This window comes from Peromyscus californicus, unplaced genomic scaffold, assembly GCF_007827085.1.
Source record: "Peromyscus californicus insignis strain IS unplaced genomic scaffold, ASM782708v3 Scaffold_14__1_contigs__length_90479793_seg_2, whole genome shotgun sequence".
NCBI lineage: Eukaryota > Metazoa > Chordata > Mammalia > Rodentia > Cricetidae > Peromyscus > Peromyscus californicus.
In genome coordinates this window covers 36,045,189-36,064,188 of record NW_026294436.1, presented here as the reverse complement: position 1 = coordinate 36,064,188, position 19,000 = coordinate 36,045,189, and the positions used below count along the sequence as shown (strand labels likewise).

At 39.2% G+C, this 19,000-nt stretch overlaps 1 protein-coding gene across 3 annotated transcripts in view; it reads left to right on the top strand.

The window, feature by feature from the left end:
- Hmcn1 (hemicentin 1) overlaps positions 1-19,000 on the top strand; it is a 442,580-nt gene that overhangs the window by 287,484 nt on the left and 136,096 nt on the right. For all 3 annotated transcript variants that reach the window (XM_052737150.1, XM_052737149.1, XM_052737151.1), the window contains 6 exons: positions 3,682-3,783; positions 4,588-4,764; positions 5,984-6,135; positions 7,399-7,522; positions 10,287-10,462; positions 16,597-16,693. In XM_052737150.1, coding sequence (XP_052593110.1) covers positions 3,682-3,783; positions 4,588-4,764; positions 5,984-6,135; positions 7,399-7,522; positions 10,287-10,462; positions 16,597-16,693 — 828 coding nt within the window. The remainder of the gene's footprint in view (positions 1-3,681; positions 3,784-4,587; positions 4,765-5,983; positions 6,136-7,398; positions 7,523-10,286; positions 10,463-16,596; positions 16,694-19,000) is intronic.

Genomic DNA, 19,000 nt, shown 5'->3' with positions numbered 1-19,000 from the left:
AGGTGGTTGTGAGCCACCATGTGGGTGCCGGGCATGGAATCCAGGATCCATTGGAAGAGCAGTCAGTACTCTTAACTGAATCGTCTCTCCAGCTCCCACATGAAGTTTTTAATTAGCTTCAAATTTATTCTACCCACTTTGGTATCTGCCCTAATGTTCCCACTGAGAGGGTGAACTATTTGTTTTGGGATTTTGCTTTTAGTTTTTCTGGCTTTTTTTTTTAAATTTATGTATTTGAGTGTTTTGGCTGCATATGTGTGTGTACACCACTTGCATGCCTGGTGCCCTTGGAGGTGAAAAGAGCATTGGAATCTTCTGGAACTGGAGTTAGGGATGAGCCACAATGTGAGTGATGTGACTCAAACCCTGGTCTTCTGCAAGAAAAAGTGCTCTGAACTGCTGAGCCATCTCTCCAGCTCAGACTAATTGTTTTTAAGTTTGGATGAGGTGTGGTGAGTGGCAAGAATGGGGTGAGTTAAAAATGTCACAAGTTCACCATTTTTAATGAGGTCGGCCTTGTTTGTTTTTTATTAAACACTTCACTTTTGAGTGGTTCCACAACTTGGGTTCGTTTTTTGAATGCTGAAAAGGCTGATTTTTGGTAACTTTTCCAATGTTATTATTTCTCTAATTGAGGAATGGATTTGCCAAGACCGTCCTCTCCCATTCTTGCTGAAATTCAGTCTTTTTCTTCATGAGCTCTCTATTGATGTGAGAATTAGCCAGACCACTCCACAGCCCCGGTGCTTCTGATTCCCACCATAGTTTTATTGTAGCAGCTGTGACTGTCAAAGCCGTCACCCAGCACTTCGGTCCAGAAGGCTTTAAGCAAGTGTTTTAGTGAGTGTGGTGAGGAATGTGCCATGCCCTGGCTATTATTCTTTTCACAGTTGGAAAAGTCAGGTAGCTCTGGCAGCCATGTTTAGAGCTTTGTTCATTCTTAAACTCTGGGTTGGTAATGAGAACTCAGTGAACCAAACAGGAAAACCCACAAAGCTAAACAGGAAGGGTTAAAACACTGAACTACAGGAATGCACAAGGAAGTATGGGAGTGAAAAAAATGAGTTCTAGGGTGAGTTTTGACCTCCAGAAAAACAGACGTCTGCCTCACAGAGAACTCTACCTCTGATCACAAACTTTATTATCACCTTATCAAATAACAACCTTGAATCTTCTTGTCTCTCAAATTCTTGCTTTTCTTTGGTGGTAGTCTCTGCTTTTTGCTTTGTTGTGATAAATTAATTATACTAAACTAAGAAGCTTTATTCCTAGCCTCTTAGTTTACTGTGCTGGTCTTTTCCTAGGTATGTTGAGTTGAAAACTTAGAACATTTATTTCCCTTGTAACATATTTTTGGAGATGTATTAATTAGGACGGAAGAGTTTGCCTATGTGATACCCTGCTATGGTAACAGCAGCAGCTTCCAGTACCGGTTGACCTCTTTCTGATTGTGTTTCTTTCTAAACATATTAAGTTTGTCTTGATTTTATCTTTAATGGGGTTTTATCTCATGTATAGAGTTTAATGATTTTGGTATTGATGCCTGTTCCTTTCATTGTAACTCCATCAAATGTGCTCATCCTGACCACTATTTTGTGGCTCACTGAGCTAGAGGCGTTTGCCAACAATGGCTGCTCTTCGGTAGCTTTAGCTGTGTGCACAAATGAATAAATCTGCATGGGTAATCTGATTTTTGTAGTCCTCTATAACTTTATTTTATTTCACTATACAATTGATTTCTAAGTGTTCTTTTTAATTTTGTATTTGTTCAACCCATAAAACATTGTAGTTATGAATGATTTTGTTCATGAATTATAACACTTTGATGAATATGAAGCAAGTTGCTTTATCATGCTTAATGATTTTTTTGTTTACCTACTGATTTGTTATATATTAATGTCCAGTTGTTGTCTGGGCCTATCTCCATCCAACTTTTTATGTTAATGCTTTTTGAGAAGTATGTGTGTGTGTGTGTGTGTGTGTGTGTGTGTGTGTGTGTGTGTGTGTGTGTGTTTCGTTCACCTGGATTAAATTGAAAAGTACTTTTAACTCAAAAGAAATAATTTAAAAACCTATTTTTTTTTTTGAGACAGGGTTTCTTTGTGTAGCTTTGCATCTTTCCTGGAACTCACTCTGTAGCTCAGGCTGGCCTCGAACTCACAGAGATCCACCTTGCTCTGCCTCCCGAGTGCTGGGATTAAAGGCATAGGCTACCACCACTTGGCTAAAAACCTAATTTTTAAAAATAAAAAAGATAAAGCTGAGCAGTGGTGGTGCATGTCTTTAATCCCAGCCTCTGGGAGGCAGAGACAGTTGGATCTCTGAGTTCAAGGCTAGCGTAATCTACAGAGCGATTTCCAAGACAGCAAGGGCTACACCCTGTCTTGAAAAACAAAACAACGACAAAAATTTATTTTAATTAATTAAAAACCACTTAACTGAAATTTGCAATCTTGATTTATTTCTTTGTTGGATTTTACCTCCATCATTGTATTCTAATATGTAAAACACACCATTTCTACAAACTTTGAATGCCAATTTATATCTTCAGTTTCATCTCTGAGTAAGAAGAGATCATAAGATTCTTACCCTGGCACTCTTCCCACACCCCTTGAGATATTATTGGGATATCACACTGATGTTCCAAGTTGTTTTTGCAAATTCCTGTTTTCCATGAATACAAAATAACAACAGCAGCATTAATAGTTATTGTCTAAAGTTGGAAGGTTCTTTTTCATTTTAAATTTATATAAAGAAGAAAAACCCTTTATTAGCCCACAGAAATAATTCTAATTTTTAAAAAATGGATTAGGAAAGTCTTGCACAAAATAAAGTTGGATATTTTCAGGCACATTCATTCTTTCACTGGGAGAATTCATATGGGCAAATTACCTAATTATGAAGGTATTTCATCCTTAGTTCAGTCAGGTGAACTGAATTTAAAAATTATGCTTTTAACTTTGTTTCTTTTTCTTTTACGTTTGGGATTATAATATAATTACATCGTTTCTCCCTTCCCTCCCTCGAAACCCTCTTATATACCCTCCTGTTCTCTTTCAAATTCATGTCCTGTTTTTCTTTTCATTAATTGTTGTTACATGCATGTATGTATATGCATATGCATAAATATTTCTAAATATAGCCTTTTCAGTCTGTGTAATGTTTCTTGTATGTATGTTTTTCAGGGCTGACCATTTGGTACTGGATAACCAGTTGGTGTTCTCTGCCCTGGAGAAGACTATTTCCCTACTCCGGGCATTTCTTAGTTGCCTATAGTTCTTTGTGTAGGGCTAAGGCCTTGTGGGCTTTCTTCTGTCCACTTCAGCATGTCTGTTGTTGGTGTTCATCTCATGTGTAGGCAGTCATGTTGGTGAGACTTTATGGATATAGCTTTCTGACATTCCTAGGAGACATAACCTCACAGCAAACTCTCTGATCCTCTCCATTTTCTTTTACTACACTAGGAATCTATTTTCCTGCCTGGTCACAGAGAAAGAGATGACTCAGAAATCTATACAATCTTTTATCTGTTTTTCAGTTCTCTTTAATAGTATACTTTACTTTTGTTCCAAATGGCACCAATTATATGAGGAAGAGAGAAACATATAATTTTCACCTAGATAACAATTTCAGTTTAAATATCATGTTCGTGTGAGCTCATTGTATGCTTGGGCCTTGCAGAACCTCCCAGCCTGGACGATGCAGGAAAGATGCTGAATGAGACAGTGGTGGTGAATAACCCCATTCAGCTGGAGTGTAGAGCAGCAGGCAATCCTGTTCCTGGTATGTTTGCTTTGTCTCTTTGCAACTGATTAACATTTAACATTTCTGAGAGTAGAAAAGTCGGTATGGGTATAATGTATCAATTTGTAACAGAGGAAAGTAATAGCATACATTTCATGTGGTGGTCTCATTAGGGAGATGATATTTTAAAATTTTTCAATAGCTTTTAACTGAATGGAAGAATCTTTCTACTTAATGTAGAAACTTCTAAATTCCTTGATCACCCTGTCTATATTGTGGTCACAAAACTTATCATTGTATTTTATGTCCATGTATTTTGAAAAAGATACTGTAAATTTTTAAAAGAATATTAATGGAGTTGGATGAACTAAGCTGATTCTTAATCATAATCATTCTAGTGACCCTGTCACTTTTTTCTGTTTCTCCCTATCACTGGTAGGCTATTTTTGTGAACTGGTGACAATGTAAAATCATTGAATCCAATATTATACATGATAGATGGTTTTGATTTAACATGTCAACAATTTTGTGGGAAATGCACAATAACAAAAATAGAATAAGCTAAAAATTTTACCATCAAGCCATGTTGACATATTAGAAACGATGTAGAAAATGTCTTTCATTGGTTCAATTCCTGAACTCATTGATTGGACTCAGCAGTGCAGAATTTCTTAGGATTATCTTCTCTTAAAAATCAACCGTCAAGAGATATGTAAGCCAATTAAACTCAAACAATAAGAATAAAGCATTTTTAGTTAGAGACATCTTAGTATATTTATTTCAGATCCAACTTAATAGATTGACTTTTGAAAGAAAAATTTTACTCTCCCCTTCACCCTTCAGTTATTACATGGTACAAAGACAACCACCCACTCTCGGGTTCTACAAGTGTAGTCTTCTTGAACAGAGGGCAGATTCTTGATATTGAAAAGACTCAAATCTCAGATGCTGGCATCTATAAATGTGTAGCCATCAACTCTGCTGGAGCTACAGAATTGTTTTACAGCCTACAAGTTCATGGTAAGTGCTACATCTCTCAGATTCATCTTGGGTTAACAACTCCTGCATAATGACCATATGTTCCTATAAAATTCTAATGTGATAGTGAACAGAAGTATGCTGTTGATATCTTTACTTAAAGACCTCGATAAACTTTCTTATTCCTGAAACCTATTAAAATGCCCAGTTTTCACATACTGTTGAACTTCAACTTTAGATTATTTGTTGAAATAACCAGTGATGTCTTTGTCAGCTAATAGCAACACCATCTTTGTTAATCAGTCTAACACTCATGGGTATTGAAGAACTATGTATAAGTAATTATCTCAAGAAAAACTTTTTTTTTTTTTTTTTGGTTTTTCGAGACAGGGTTTCTCTGTGTAGCTTTGCGCCTTTTCTGGGACTCACTTGGTAGCCCAGGCTGGAACTCACAGAGATCCGCCTGGCTCTGCCTCCCGAGTGCTGGGATTAAAGGCGTGCGCCACCACCGCCCGGCTTTTTTTTTTTTTTTTTTTTTTTTTTTTTTGGTTCAAGGAAAACTTTTTAAGGGGCATTGATAATTAGAATACAGGAGTGGATGTAATGGAGAAAAGTACGTGTACACACACACACACACATACACACACACACACACACACACACACACTTCTGGGAATTAATAACTCAATAACTAAGAATTTATTCAGGGCCAGTGAGATAGCTCAACAGATAAAACCAATCCCCTGAATTTGGGTGAAAAAGCCTGATGTGGTAGCACCCATTTGGTATCTCAGCACTCCTATGCCCAAATAGGCATAGGAGATAGGAGGATCTATCTGTTAGAGATAGGAGGATCACTCTGAAGCTCGAGAGCCATCTAGCATGGAGTACACAGCCCGGCAGAAACAAGAGAGACCTTGACTCAACAAGGTAGAAGGAAAGAACAGAACTCCCCTGAACTGTCCTTTGATCTCCACATATGTGCTATGACATGTGCATGTGAGTGCATGTACACACACACACACACACACACACACACACACAAACACACACACACAGAGTTTGTCTGGCAAACTGTGACACTGATACTTGCTCTACGTACCTCGCAGGATTACTGTGACTAGATCTCAGATAAGATGTGAAACACTCAGCCAAAACAAATAAGGAAGAAATTTATCTGTAAAAAAATCATTATGGAGATCACCTACGGTTTTCATTATCCCATGGTGACAACACACATCTTTTTTTTCCTTCTTCTCAGTGCCTCCTTCGATCTCAGGTAGCAGTTCCATGGTGGAGGTGGTGGTGAATAATCTAGCAAGGTTGGAATGTGAAGCCAGGGGCATCCCTGCCCCCAGTCTGACCTGGTTGAAAGATGGGAGCCCTGTCTCTAGCTTCGCTAATGGAATACAGGTATCTTCTTTTCTATGACTAACATGTTCAACACAGGCTACTCAGACTCATGAAGCAGTTGACAAGATTTGGAGAACAAGAGTTAATAAATGTTATTTTCAAAAAGAGTGTGTGAACAAGCACCTACAATGCCTGTCATAGACACACACAATTTTCTGTACATATATATATATATTAAACTCATATATATGTATATATATAAGTCCCCATCCCTCACAGGTGGGTGTTAAGTTTAACCCATTAGATAGCTGTTCTTTCATGCCCATGCCTGTTTCTATTCCTGGCATACGGAATACTCATCAACAAAAAACACAAGAAATTTCTGGTAGGGTTTTGTTTAAATGTCTGGAAATAATGAATCAGTGAGGCATGTGTGTGTCCATAAAAAACATCAAAGAATGAAGTAGAGAAAATCATAATGGAAATATTATGAGAAATGAAATCCGAGTCTCTGAAAATTTTAAAAGCAGTCCATTGACTTTGAGTTAAAAACACAGAAGCACCCTTGGCTCTGAGTTAGAAACACAGAAGCCTTTGCACAGACATTCCTAGTTTTATTGTGCTTTTGTTTCATGCTCCTTTGTAGATACTGTATTTTTATTTTTTTTTACAAATGGAAGTTTTGTGCCAACTGTGCATTGAGTAAGTCTCTCAGCCCCTTTCTGATAGCTTAGATGGTCAGTGATGCTTTTAAGCAATAAAATAGTATTTAATTGATAAATATATACTTTGCTTTAGACTTAATGCTATTGCACACTTAATAGTCTATGGGCTAGCACTTTAATATACACAGAGGAGCCACAATTCTGTATGACTTGTTTTGTTACAATATTTTATTCTTGCAATAATCTGAAGCTGAACTCAAAATACCTCTAATAGGTGCTTGTGTTGATATAAAGTTTAACTAACTTATCTTGCCCAACACAGAATATAATTTTGGCATTCTATTTTTTTAAATTCAGTTGTTCAGAATTGATGATCATGAAAGACATGAAGTTCAAGTCAATATTAAAAGAAATTGCTAGATCTGTGGGATAATATAACAATGAATGTGCCTAATTTTTTTTTTTTTTTTGGTTAATACTGTTGTGATGTCTAAACTATTTTATCCAAGAAATTCTTGGAGAATGACCTCTTTTTATTCCCTCTTCTCTTAGGTGTGCTTTTCATGCTCTCTTCTATGAACATTTGTGTAAATGATAAAAAGAATACACTACTATTCTCATGGGTGTATTGGTTAATTGTCTTTGTTTCCATTGGTAGGTTCTCTCTGGGGGTCGCATCTTAGCTCTGACCAGTGCACAGATGAGTGACACAGGAAAGTACACCTGCGTGGCAGTGAACGCTGCTGGGGAGAAACAGAGGGACATTGACCTCAGAGTATATGGTAAGCTAAGCTGGCTGTGTGCTGAAATACGTGTTAAGGGAGATTGTTGACGAGCAGGAGAGATAGATAAAAATGATGATTTTGCTAAATGAGTTCAAATCAAATTCTATTTCTGCTTTATGTTTGAGTTTGATTCATTTTAATCCTTTTACATTCCAAGATATTGGGGCTGGGGAGATGATTCAGAGCATCAAAGTACTTGTGTAAACATGAAAGGTTGAGCTTAACTCTCTGATACCCATATAAAAAGCTGCATGGTCTTATGTGCCCATAATTCAAATGTTGGGGGCTAGAAACAGGGAGCTAGCTCCCAGGAGCTCATTGGCCAGTGAGGCTAGCCAATCAGAGAGCTCAAGTCAGTGGGAGGCCTTGTCTCCAGGGAATTAGAGGGGAGTGATGGAGACAGCTCACATTCTGCTCTGGCTTCTGTGCTCATATACATATACCCCAGATACATATAACAACACATGGCACACACTCACAGAAATAAAATTTTAATTCAAATGTATACATAGTGTATAGTGTAGGGTATTCTTTAAATTCAGAAGACCATGACTACAACCAGCAGCTCAACAAATAGGAAGACATAATTTAACTATAGTAAATGTCTATTGAAAAAGCTCTCTTTATGTATTTTGCTCAAAACCATGCTTCATTGCTTTTAATTATACAAGAGACCTATTTTGTTATCAGGCCAATATTCTTGAGTGGTGGGCTGTTTGAGAAATATAAACTAAGCTAGACATGAATTCAGATAAAATTTATAATTTTCCTACTCACAATGCAGTTGGATGATCTAGAAGGGGGTAGTATTTGATTCCATCTCAGAATAACCCCCCAGAATAATGCTGGGGCTTCACTGGCCTCAGTTCAAAGATGGTATTTGTCATTCTACATCTTGGCATACCTTGATGTCTAAAACAGTCATAAAGAAAGCATGCCCTTCTGAAATTCTGCAGAACACCTAAGACAAACATACATAGTTGTGATAATTGTTATCCAACAAGGCCAAACTTAATTCAAAATTTGATCAAACTGTAGAACTGGCCACTCTGTATATAGATTCCTGTGCCAAAGCTTATGAATGTGTCTGTTTTCATGGGTCCCTACATTGCCACTAAATGTGCCTATTTGCTACTTCATAGTATTCTTGATTTTGAACAAACTATCCATACATCTTTACCCTAGTGTGTCACTTATAAAAATCAACCCCACTCTCTTCTGGTGCTCAGAAGTTGCCTGACGCTCAGTATGCGTCAACACCTGGTGTGGTGCTCAGTGACCAGGGATGCCACAGATCCCTGCAAAGATGCTCCCCTACTCTGTTCCATGCATTGTGTGAGGTATTTTCTCCTTTATAGTCCATTCATTCATGGTTTACTCAAGCCATACACCTAGAGATGACCCACAGATGTGCCCCTTGTTTCCTCACTCTTTCCCTCTGAAGCAATCTGGTAGCAGAGAACTTTGATGACTACAGGCACAGAATGTTGCTAGTCAGTCTACTACACTGATCATTACTTTACCACATGCTGGAGTATTGACCCCGAAACAGCAGCCTTTAGATTGTAGTAACATTCCTTACTACCGCAATCTTATTTCTACCAAAGCATTTGGAAAGCCCTTTTCGACGCCATTCCAAATACAGGCAGACAAGTTTTTCGTGTGACCACAAAATCAAAACCAAACAATAACCACAACAAAAAAACAACTGTAAATATAGTCCAGAGTTGTCAAGGAGTTTAGTGAGAGTTTGCCAAGGAAATCTCCCCCACGCTCTTTCAGAGTGGCCCTCCTGTAGCGGACTCGGTTTCATTTGTCATTTACCTTTTCCGAAGGTAGATGTATATAGGCTTGAGTGAGTCCTTGATGGGATATGATAGGAGCCTACTCTTGACAAAGCTGCACCTAAGCCACCTGAGAAAGGTTATTTTCCACACCCTCAGGGGAAGGGGATTCTTTCAGCTTCTGTCAGACCACATTTCCGCATCTGACAAGACTGAGAGCCAGGAGCGTCTGATCTGAATCCCATTGGAGTTTCAGCAGACCACCTCCTTCCATATAATCATGAGTGTTCATACAGCTGGCCACTTAGCCTCTTCTCTTTTGTGTCCGTTTCCCCGCACAGTCTTTCAAGCCGTAGAAAGCTGGTGTGGTACAGAAGAGCACTCTAGACAACACATCCATAGAATCTCGGCTTTGTCACCAGCTGTAGCATTTTGTGTAAACCCTGACCCATCACCTATTTTACATTTTCACACTGTGTGGGGGGGGGGGGGGGGGCTAGAAAGACAATCTCTACATTCCCTTCCTGATGCTTTGAAAGATGTTGCCTTGATGAATGTGAAACTTCTTTCTTTTGCAGAAGATACATATTAATATTGAAATAATATTTTCTTTTAATTCATTATTATTTCAAAAATATTTCATGGGTTATTTGTTGTTTTAAAAAAACCTGAGGAGTGCCATCTAGTTCTGTGCAGCTGTTAGATATAACTGGCAAGAACTTTGAATTACAAAAGCTCTTTAAAATGAAAAGTTGGTGAGTAGAATCTCTGGTCCACACAAATATATTAATCAGTAATTTAACATTGACTCTGAATAAAATAAAGCCAATAGCACATACAAGAATGATTGTGCTCTTCTATCAAAAAGAAAAAGGAAAAAAATAGAGTTCGTCAGTGTGTCTTGTATCTGGATGATTAATGGACATAATAGTATGCTAGCCTGTTTTATTCTGAAGAAACCTTCATCTTTCGCTTAGTTCCACCCAACATTATGGGAGAAGAACAGAATGTCTCTGTTCTCATTAGCCAAGCTGTGGAGTTAACTTGTCAAAGTGATGCTGTTCCCCCACCTACTCTCATGTGGTTCAAGGATGGCCGCCCTTTGCTGAAGAAGCCAGGCCTCAGTGTCTCTGAAAATGGCAGTGTACTAAAGGTAAGTCTGTAGATTCATCTCAAGTTCCCAAGCACATGGTTTCAGAGTTGCTTCTGTTATATTTGATGATCTCTTACAAATGTTCTAGTGCCATCTAATAAAATTCTAGGAACTCTTTATTTAATGGCGCTGGTCGTAGCTTTACATTTTATGCTAATACAATTTAAATATTTAGTCATCCATCCATACTTTAGCCAGAAGCAATCTCCAAAACATACCTTCAGAAAACTGTTATAAAAATACTCTAAGGAGTTCCTCACATATTCAACCATTCAGCAACAACCCATTTTAGGTGCTCTGGATAAGGCTACGAAAATTAGGACACATCTCATATTTTCACACTCTTGTAACCTTACATAAATCCATGAGAAGTTAAGTGTCACTTCATCCCAGATATGCAGAACTACTATAAGTTTGGGTTGATGACCAAGTGGATGGTACAGAGTATTTGGAGAGGGATAGCAAAAAGCGAGGCTCTGCTCGCGTAGCTGGAGTTTTCTCTCTGGCTCCCGCCAAGCCCCGGCAGTCCGATAGCCCACTTATAAAATAAACACATTAACCCATTTCTATTAGTGTATAAGTTGCCATGTGGCTCATGGTTTACCGGTACCTTACATGTCGCTTGTCATGGCGGCTGGCTGGCAACGTTTCTCTGCCTCAGCCTTCCACCTCCCAGAATTCTTCTCTCCCTTGTCCTGCCTACCCTATCCTTCCTGCCTGGCTACTGGCCAATCAGAGTTTTATTCATTCACAACATACAGGACATCCCACAGCATGCTTTCATGGAAGAATGTTAGGAGACAACCTAGGTTTACAGCTCAGAGAGGAACGAAAGTCCTGATTAAGGAAAGCAAGTGAGTTAGATTGGAGGAGATGGAGCACTTCACAAAGTGAATGTTTGAAATAATGTTGACAGAAAGTTCATCCGAGTGAAATCGTGCTGTCATTGGAGTAAGCCCAAGGGAACTGAACATGAAGGAACCCAAGGGTCTGAATGTTCATAACCCCAGTGTGGGCTTGTAAAATTCTGCTAATAACCCAACTGAGAAAAATGAAAGAAGAGCCAAGCAATATGCCCAGTTGCCAAGAGGCATGGATTGAATTAGAGGACAGGGTGTATAATCTTGAAACCTCTGTGACTAGCTACATATGGCTTCCTGATTGAGGAGAATGGCTAACGACAAGACTATTTAGGAGGGTGATGAGTGTCTGCATGTGGGAAAGGCAGCAAGCTAGAGAGATTTCCCAAGGAAGATGAAAGAACAAGGATGAACAGGACAGCATAAGGGTGTATGCTAAAGAAAAGGGCTGGGAAGTTGGGGAATCATGGCCTTGTCATAATGGAAATGGTAATGGAGAAAGGAAAAGAAAGACTGGACTCACTAACAAAGATGGCTAACGCATGTGAGCTACACATGCAGAGGGGAGGGGGAAGCACAGCTCACCCTCAGAGGCAGAGTCTCGTGTTCTAGAAAGCACCTGGCAACATCTCAAAGCCTAGATGTGGCTAAGTGACAGAGGGAGGCATTTATAGGAACATAAATTTCAGTAGATGTAGGTGTTCCTTGATTTAGGTAATAGTGAATAAATCCTTAGATCTGCTGATCTCTTCCATGAACCCCTGCCAGACACCCTGGGATGTGCAAGTCCCATTGGCAGGAGTAGAGAGAAGACCCATACAGTGAAACATTCAACAGAACCCAACCCTAACTGGCTAGTTAATACCATCTTAAGAACATACCCAGCATTTTTCTCACACATATTTGACTAAACTAAAAAGTGGAATTTTAGCATTTTATTTGCTAAGAGTCCACGAGGCACTCCATTAAATGTTCATCCCTGCTTTCCAATCTACCAACCTCCCCACTCCAAAACCTTTTTTGTGAGCTCTACAATGTATTAGCTACCTTTTCCTTTCTGTATTTACATAGTTTGACAGAACAACCTGAGTAAAACAGAAAAAAAAAGATCTAGGCATATCATTTTAAACCATTTCGTCCTATCATGACATTAGAGGGTGTGGTAGATGGCACTGGATTGCATAACTGAGGCTGTGAAGAATCCAAGAGAAATTGAGCCACCTGGGCCAGGTATAACCTTCAAGGGCACACTCAAAGTCAACTGCTTTATCCTGAGTCACAGAGACACATCCTGACAAGGATTCCACAGCCATCCATGCTGGCATTGGGAGCTGGTGAAAATGTACTCACAAAAAGAGCTTGACCTCACAAAGCTCATGTCTATCTTATGGTGCAAATTGTATTTAGTCTAACTTCAAGAACCCACCAATCTTAAATTTCAACACTGTTCAAAATCCAAGCCCAAAGTCTCTTCTGAAGAGAATGCAATCTCTTGGCTGAGAGCCTTCCATCATTTTTTTAAGTGACATACTTCCAATTTATGACAAGGAATAAGCAGTCTAATTCTAAAAGAGAAGAATGGAGGTATAATAAGAAAAGATGGGAAAAATAAAAATAAAATTCAGGAGAAAAAAATAATAACTCCTGTAGTTCCATGTCAAACCTTTGGAGTACATGGTTCCATGACATGAGCTTGGGAAACCCCACTCTTGTGGCCTCATCATTTGCAGCCTCTCCATTGGGCTAGATCCATTCATTGCCTGCAGGTTTCCTCAGCATATGCTCTTGGCATCTCCAACATCCTGTATCCATTGTAATATCAGCTTCACTCTCATAGCTTCATGCAGCACCCAGGAAAGAGCCTTATACACAAACTCTAAGCTTGCTAAACATTGTCTGACCCCCCAGTCTTTTCTCAAAAACTTTAGTGCAAGCTTTTTTGACTACATAACTCTTACCCTCTACATACCTGCAAAACCAGAACTGAATGGACTACTCCAAGTTCTGCCAAGAAGTAACCAGCCCTACCTTGGACCATGGCTGCAGCAGCCTTTTAGTGCCTGGCTTGAACCTGGGAAAGCACTTCCTCAGGTAAACTCTATGAGGGTAAAATACTGAAGGAAAATCTTCCAGTGAGTTTATAGTTTTATACACTAAAGCCTTTGAGCTGTGGAATAATCCTTCTGTACACTGTAAATATATATTTCTCTCAGTGGTTGGTAGCCAGGCAGGAAATATAGGCCAGACAACGAAACTAAGGATGATGGGATACAGCAGAGTGGGGTCGGAGGAGTCACCAGCAGATGCAGAGGAAGCAGGACATGTAAAAAATGAGGTAACAAGCCATGAGCCACATGGCAGAGCGTAGATTTAAAAAAAAATGGGTTAATTTAAAATGTAAGAGTTATCTAGTAATGAGCCTGAGCTATTGACCAAGCCTTTACAATTAGTATTAAGTTTCTGAGTGGTTATTCAAGAGTGGCTGCCAGCATAGGAAAACTCCTACTACACCTGTGATTATGGATTCTTATTAATTTCTGAAATGACCTCAAGTCACAGTTTGTATTACCTCAGTTCAAATTGCTTAGTTTCTTTTTAAAGATACTGATATGTTTAACAATGATAATGATAACTACTTTGTCCTCAATTTTCTATGGAAATTCTAATGGAAATACATTGCTACTAAATGTAATTTTGCTACTGTTATGAATCATAATGTAAATATCTGTGTTTTCTGATGGCCTTAGGCATCCCCTGCTAAAGGGCTGTCTGACCCCCAAAAGGGTTGCCACCCACAGGTTGAGAACTGCTGGGCTAGCATGCACATTTTCATGTCTTTCTGTGCCAATTCTTGCTGCTAATTCTTACCATAAACTGGACTAAGAGCAGCCATTAATTACCATGCCACAGGTGTCAGTGATATGGCTCAGCAGGTAAGGCACATGCCACCAAACCTGACAACCTGAGTCCAGTCTCTGGACTCACTTAGTGGAGGGAGAGAACCAACTCCCCCTCAAGTTGTTCTCTTACCTACTTGTGCACACACACACACACACACACACACACACACACACTCCTCAAAGCAGCAAATAAATATAAAATTTTTAAACCATTCCCCAGCCTGTATGCTCTGCTGTCTTGGCATTTCTTTTGCCAAGTTAATTAGTCCATTCCTTTTGAATGTGGCCTCACTCAAATTGTCAAAATATAAACAAGATGTAAACACATTATCTGCCCAAATGTAACACAAATAGCCTCTAGTCCAGTTCCCAATAAAGCACTTGTTCCCATCTTGAATGGCAAAAGTGCAGTCTTCACTATCTACATTTCTTCTAGCATTCTGGTCTTCAAAGATCTCACGAGACTTGTTCATGGCACTTACTTTTACAGTATTCAAGGCTTCTCTGCCTACACCCCCAATCTCTGCCAAATTTCTCATACACTCCAGTTCCAAAGACCTAAGACCCATGGGGTCACATTCAGTCACAACAATGAGCCCACCTCTGTATTTGTGATTTACTGTGTTACTGTTACTGTGACCACAATACCTCACAGAAACAGTTTACAGGATTAACAATTTATTTAAACTGTGGCTTCAGAGGGTCTCAATCTTCCTCATCGTAGTGAGGAAGGAAGATTTGGCAGGAACATGTGCCAGAGGCTCTTCAGAGCAACATACAGAAGCAGAGAGAGAGGGAGGAACCAGAGCCTGGATTCCACCTTCAAAGCTTGTTCCTAGTGGCCTACCAGCTTTGTCCCCTCTGCGGGTTCCGTAGCCTCTCAAAATAGTGTCATGAGCTGGAGAGCAAGTATTCATAACATGAGTAAACCTGTGGGGGACATACATAATTCAAACTGTAACATAAGGCCCTTGCTTACTGATTGTGTGTCCTAAAAATGAATAGGTGTGTCATCTGTTGTGTGATTTTTGGCCACATAGAGCTAAGAAATGAACTTAAATTTCTCTGTCAATACAATGAGAAGGTTTGGTTTTAAGTACCTCTTCAGTATTCTACCAAACTCAGATCTTGCTTTAGTTGATTGATATGTTTATTAGATGTGTACCCTGGCTAAGCCAAACACTCACACCAATCAGAGGAACTCTCATCATACTTCCTCTGAGTCCTTAGAATCTTTTGGTGGCAAGTTTATATGCAAGTAACAGTTCAGTGTGCAGTATCTCTGACCTTGTATTGTCATTTTGCCTTGTTTATTAATTTACTCTTCTATGCTATGAGGAATTATATAGTGCCTTGTATCTGTTTATATCTTCAACACAGTATAAGATTTGTGTGGGGTTTATAGAGATGGTTTGGTGGTTTAGAGCATTTGCTGCTCTTCCAAAGGATCTAGGTTTGGATCCCAGGCAGTCATATGGTACCTCACAACCGTGTACCTTCAGTTCCAGGGGATCAGACACTCTCTTCTGGCCTTTAATACCAGGCACACATGTGGTTTGCACACACAAACTATCTTACACACAAAATAAATAAATAAATCTAGAAATTTTCAAAAATTTATATTATAGGCTAAGTAATACAAAGTTATGATGAATGAGTACTGATTCGTGCTGCATATACACGCATGAAAATATTTTACTGATACTCAATTACCTATTAACTACTGAACTAGGTAATGGATAATTGAGGCTAATTGAACATATTTTTTGACTTGAAGAAGGTTACAGTGCCAGTGTAGAGGAAACACATGTAACAAACCAATCACAAGCATATTAAGTTCCTTTCTGAACATATACGGATCATACATTGAAAAGCTGAATGACTCTATCAGAAACTGTGATTATTGTTTTTGCTCTTTTATCTAAATTTTATTTAGAAGATCTTTGTATTGTTTAACAACTGGTGTAATCTGGGTTAAAATAAAATGTGGTGTAGGTGAGTATTTTTTTTAAGTCTTGATAAATGTTGAATCTGGGTGATGGGCATTCATTTATCCACTTCTATATGATTAGAAATGTACAGAATAAAAAATAAAAATAAGAGACAATGATGTGCACTAACATACAACCCCAATTTTTCAAGCAAAGTGTGGTGGCTCATGCCAGTAATTATTCTTAGCACTTGTGAGGCTGAGAGAAAATTGATGTGACTCTCAGACCTTCTTGAATAATGGCCTAGTGATTTCCAGGCTCCTCTGGGCTACAGAGTGAGAATTTGTCTCAAAATAGAAAAAAAGGGGGGAGGAGGGCCAAAAGGAAAGGTTGTGGGGGAGACATTGCTGGTTCCCAAGCATGACTTTTATTTTTTATTTCAGATTGAAGATGCTCAGGTTCAAGACACCGGTCGTTACACCTGTGAGGCAACAAATGTCGCTGGAAAAACCGAGAAAAACTACAATGTTAACATCTGGGGTAAGTGTAAGGAGCATTTGTCAAGCAAAGCAGTCAGCCTCTGGTTTGCTTTCACTGACTGGGTCAGTTTCTCAAATGGCATTCATACATTGTGCTGCGTCGATGGAAATGATCAGCTTCCCAAGTATCCACTCAAGAAACTGATCCAAAATGCATAATGGATGGATGGACGCCCTGAGCCTAAACATGCTCGTCATTACGACTTCAGTGTAGCGTGGTTCCCCTCTCCTGCCTAACATCCCTGTTAACTTTTACAGCCAGGGCTTGTACTGATTGGGCTTTTTCTAGACACTAGTAATGGTTTGTCCAGTGAGAGTAAAATAAAAGGCCATGCTACATGTAAACTGTGTTCATGCCCTGTAAAGCAGCATAGGAGATCGCCATGCTAATTAAGAAGGTATTTTCACTTGAAATGTTTGCCATTTACTACTAAGGTAATGCATAATGCCTTGGCTGTGGCTATGTACTAATTCTTTAAAAATGCTCCCATCTCCAACATTTTACCATTATTTTAAATATTACTTTGGATCTATTTGTGACATAAAGTCTCAATTTAATTATTTAATTATTTATTTAAACTTTTCACTTACTGAAATAATGAAATGAAATTTACATTTGACTCACTTGAAAAATGACATTTTTAGATAAAAAGTAGAGACGGGTTTTTCTTAATTTTGATGGACAAATTAATTTTCAAATCATATGTGTATATCAAAATAACTTGTTAAAAATAATTATCATTTTAATAATCATTGCAGTAAGTTATAAGAAAAGCTATTGCCTACTCTGTAAAAAGATGAATTTGTGTTTAAATGGTAGTTTGTCATATAGCAAATTTATATTTACTGCATATGAATTATGCATCATCAGTTTCCATTTTTAGCTCTTCCTGTTCTTTCTCCCTCTCTGTTTCACCTCTTTCTTTTCCTTTTTTTTTTTTTTTTTTTTTTTGGTTTTTCGAGACAGGGTTTCTCTGTGTAGCTTTGCACCTTTCCTGGATCTCTCTCTGTAGACCAGGCTGGCCTTGAACTCACAAAGATCCGCCTGGCTCTGCCTCCCGAGTGCTGGGATTAAAGGCGTGCGCCACCACTGCCCGGCTTTTTTTCCTTTCTTTCAAATGAGAAAAATACTCTCCTATCTCACAATTTATACAAGACCCTTAGCTAAAAGCAGTAAAGTAAAGGTTAAGGGGGTAGCTGCAGATGGGAAATTAGGAGTCATGACCACCTGGAAAGTGAGATGAGAAGAGAGACTGATGTCAGATACTTCCTCTCAAATGTGGGAACCCAAACCAAAGCAAACAGAAAACATGAAAGTAGAAGAGAAATGGAACGTTAGGGAGGAGAAGAGGGTTGGGGTAAAGGAAATAAGGGAGAAGGCAAGAGAAGGCACGAGGGAGGTCGAGGTAGACATGAACAGAAGATGATGCATGTGTAGTGGAAAACCCAGGGAAACCCATTAACAAAACAAGTGAGGTAGAGACATGAAGCTTTTGAGCTATCTATGGACCAACCATGAGAAGTTATCCTCCACACAGTCAGAAATACAAGCAAAATTAGAGTCATAACTATGTGTAGGTAGAAGCTAAGATTCCTTAAAGAGATAAAAGAAATGTGTACAGTAGAGTGCTATACAGAATGGCTGCCAAGAGTGCTGTATGAATATGGGGATAGCAAGCGGGAACCCTACGTGGGAAACTGAGAAGAAGCAGCCGAAGAGGCTGGAGCAAAACCTATTAAAAGTGATGACATAGAGCTGACCCCAACCCTAGCCAGCCCTGGGATTGCAGCACACCCTCCCCCATGACCCCAGCACTGGAAAGCTGGTCCCGTATTTCATAGGATAGCTGCCTCCTACCCCATGGGTATAGGAGAGCTAGCTCTGTCCCTCTTCTGAAGGGGTGGTCCCAGCAGCCCAGACTGACCAACTCAGCTACCATGTAGGCACACATCCAGGGCTTTGAGTTGGCACACCCCAACCTCTACCCCATCTATGACCTGCTGGAGTGAGTGAAGAAACTGGTCCTGCAAAATCATAGCTGCAGGATCTCCATGACTCCAGGTAACAGCAGGATATCCAAGAGGAGTTTTGGTGACGGTCTAGTATTGATGGTGTGCCAGAAGCCAGAGGCCTTGAACCTGATCAACAACACATTATGCAGTGTATATTTGCAAGGAAAGCTGTTAAGACAAATGGTCTACAGAATACACCTCAGCTCTTAAGGCCACTAAGATGAATGAAGAGGTGGGAAACACAGAGAAGCAAAATGGGTTTTTTTGTTTGTTTTTTATCTAATATTTTAAATTG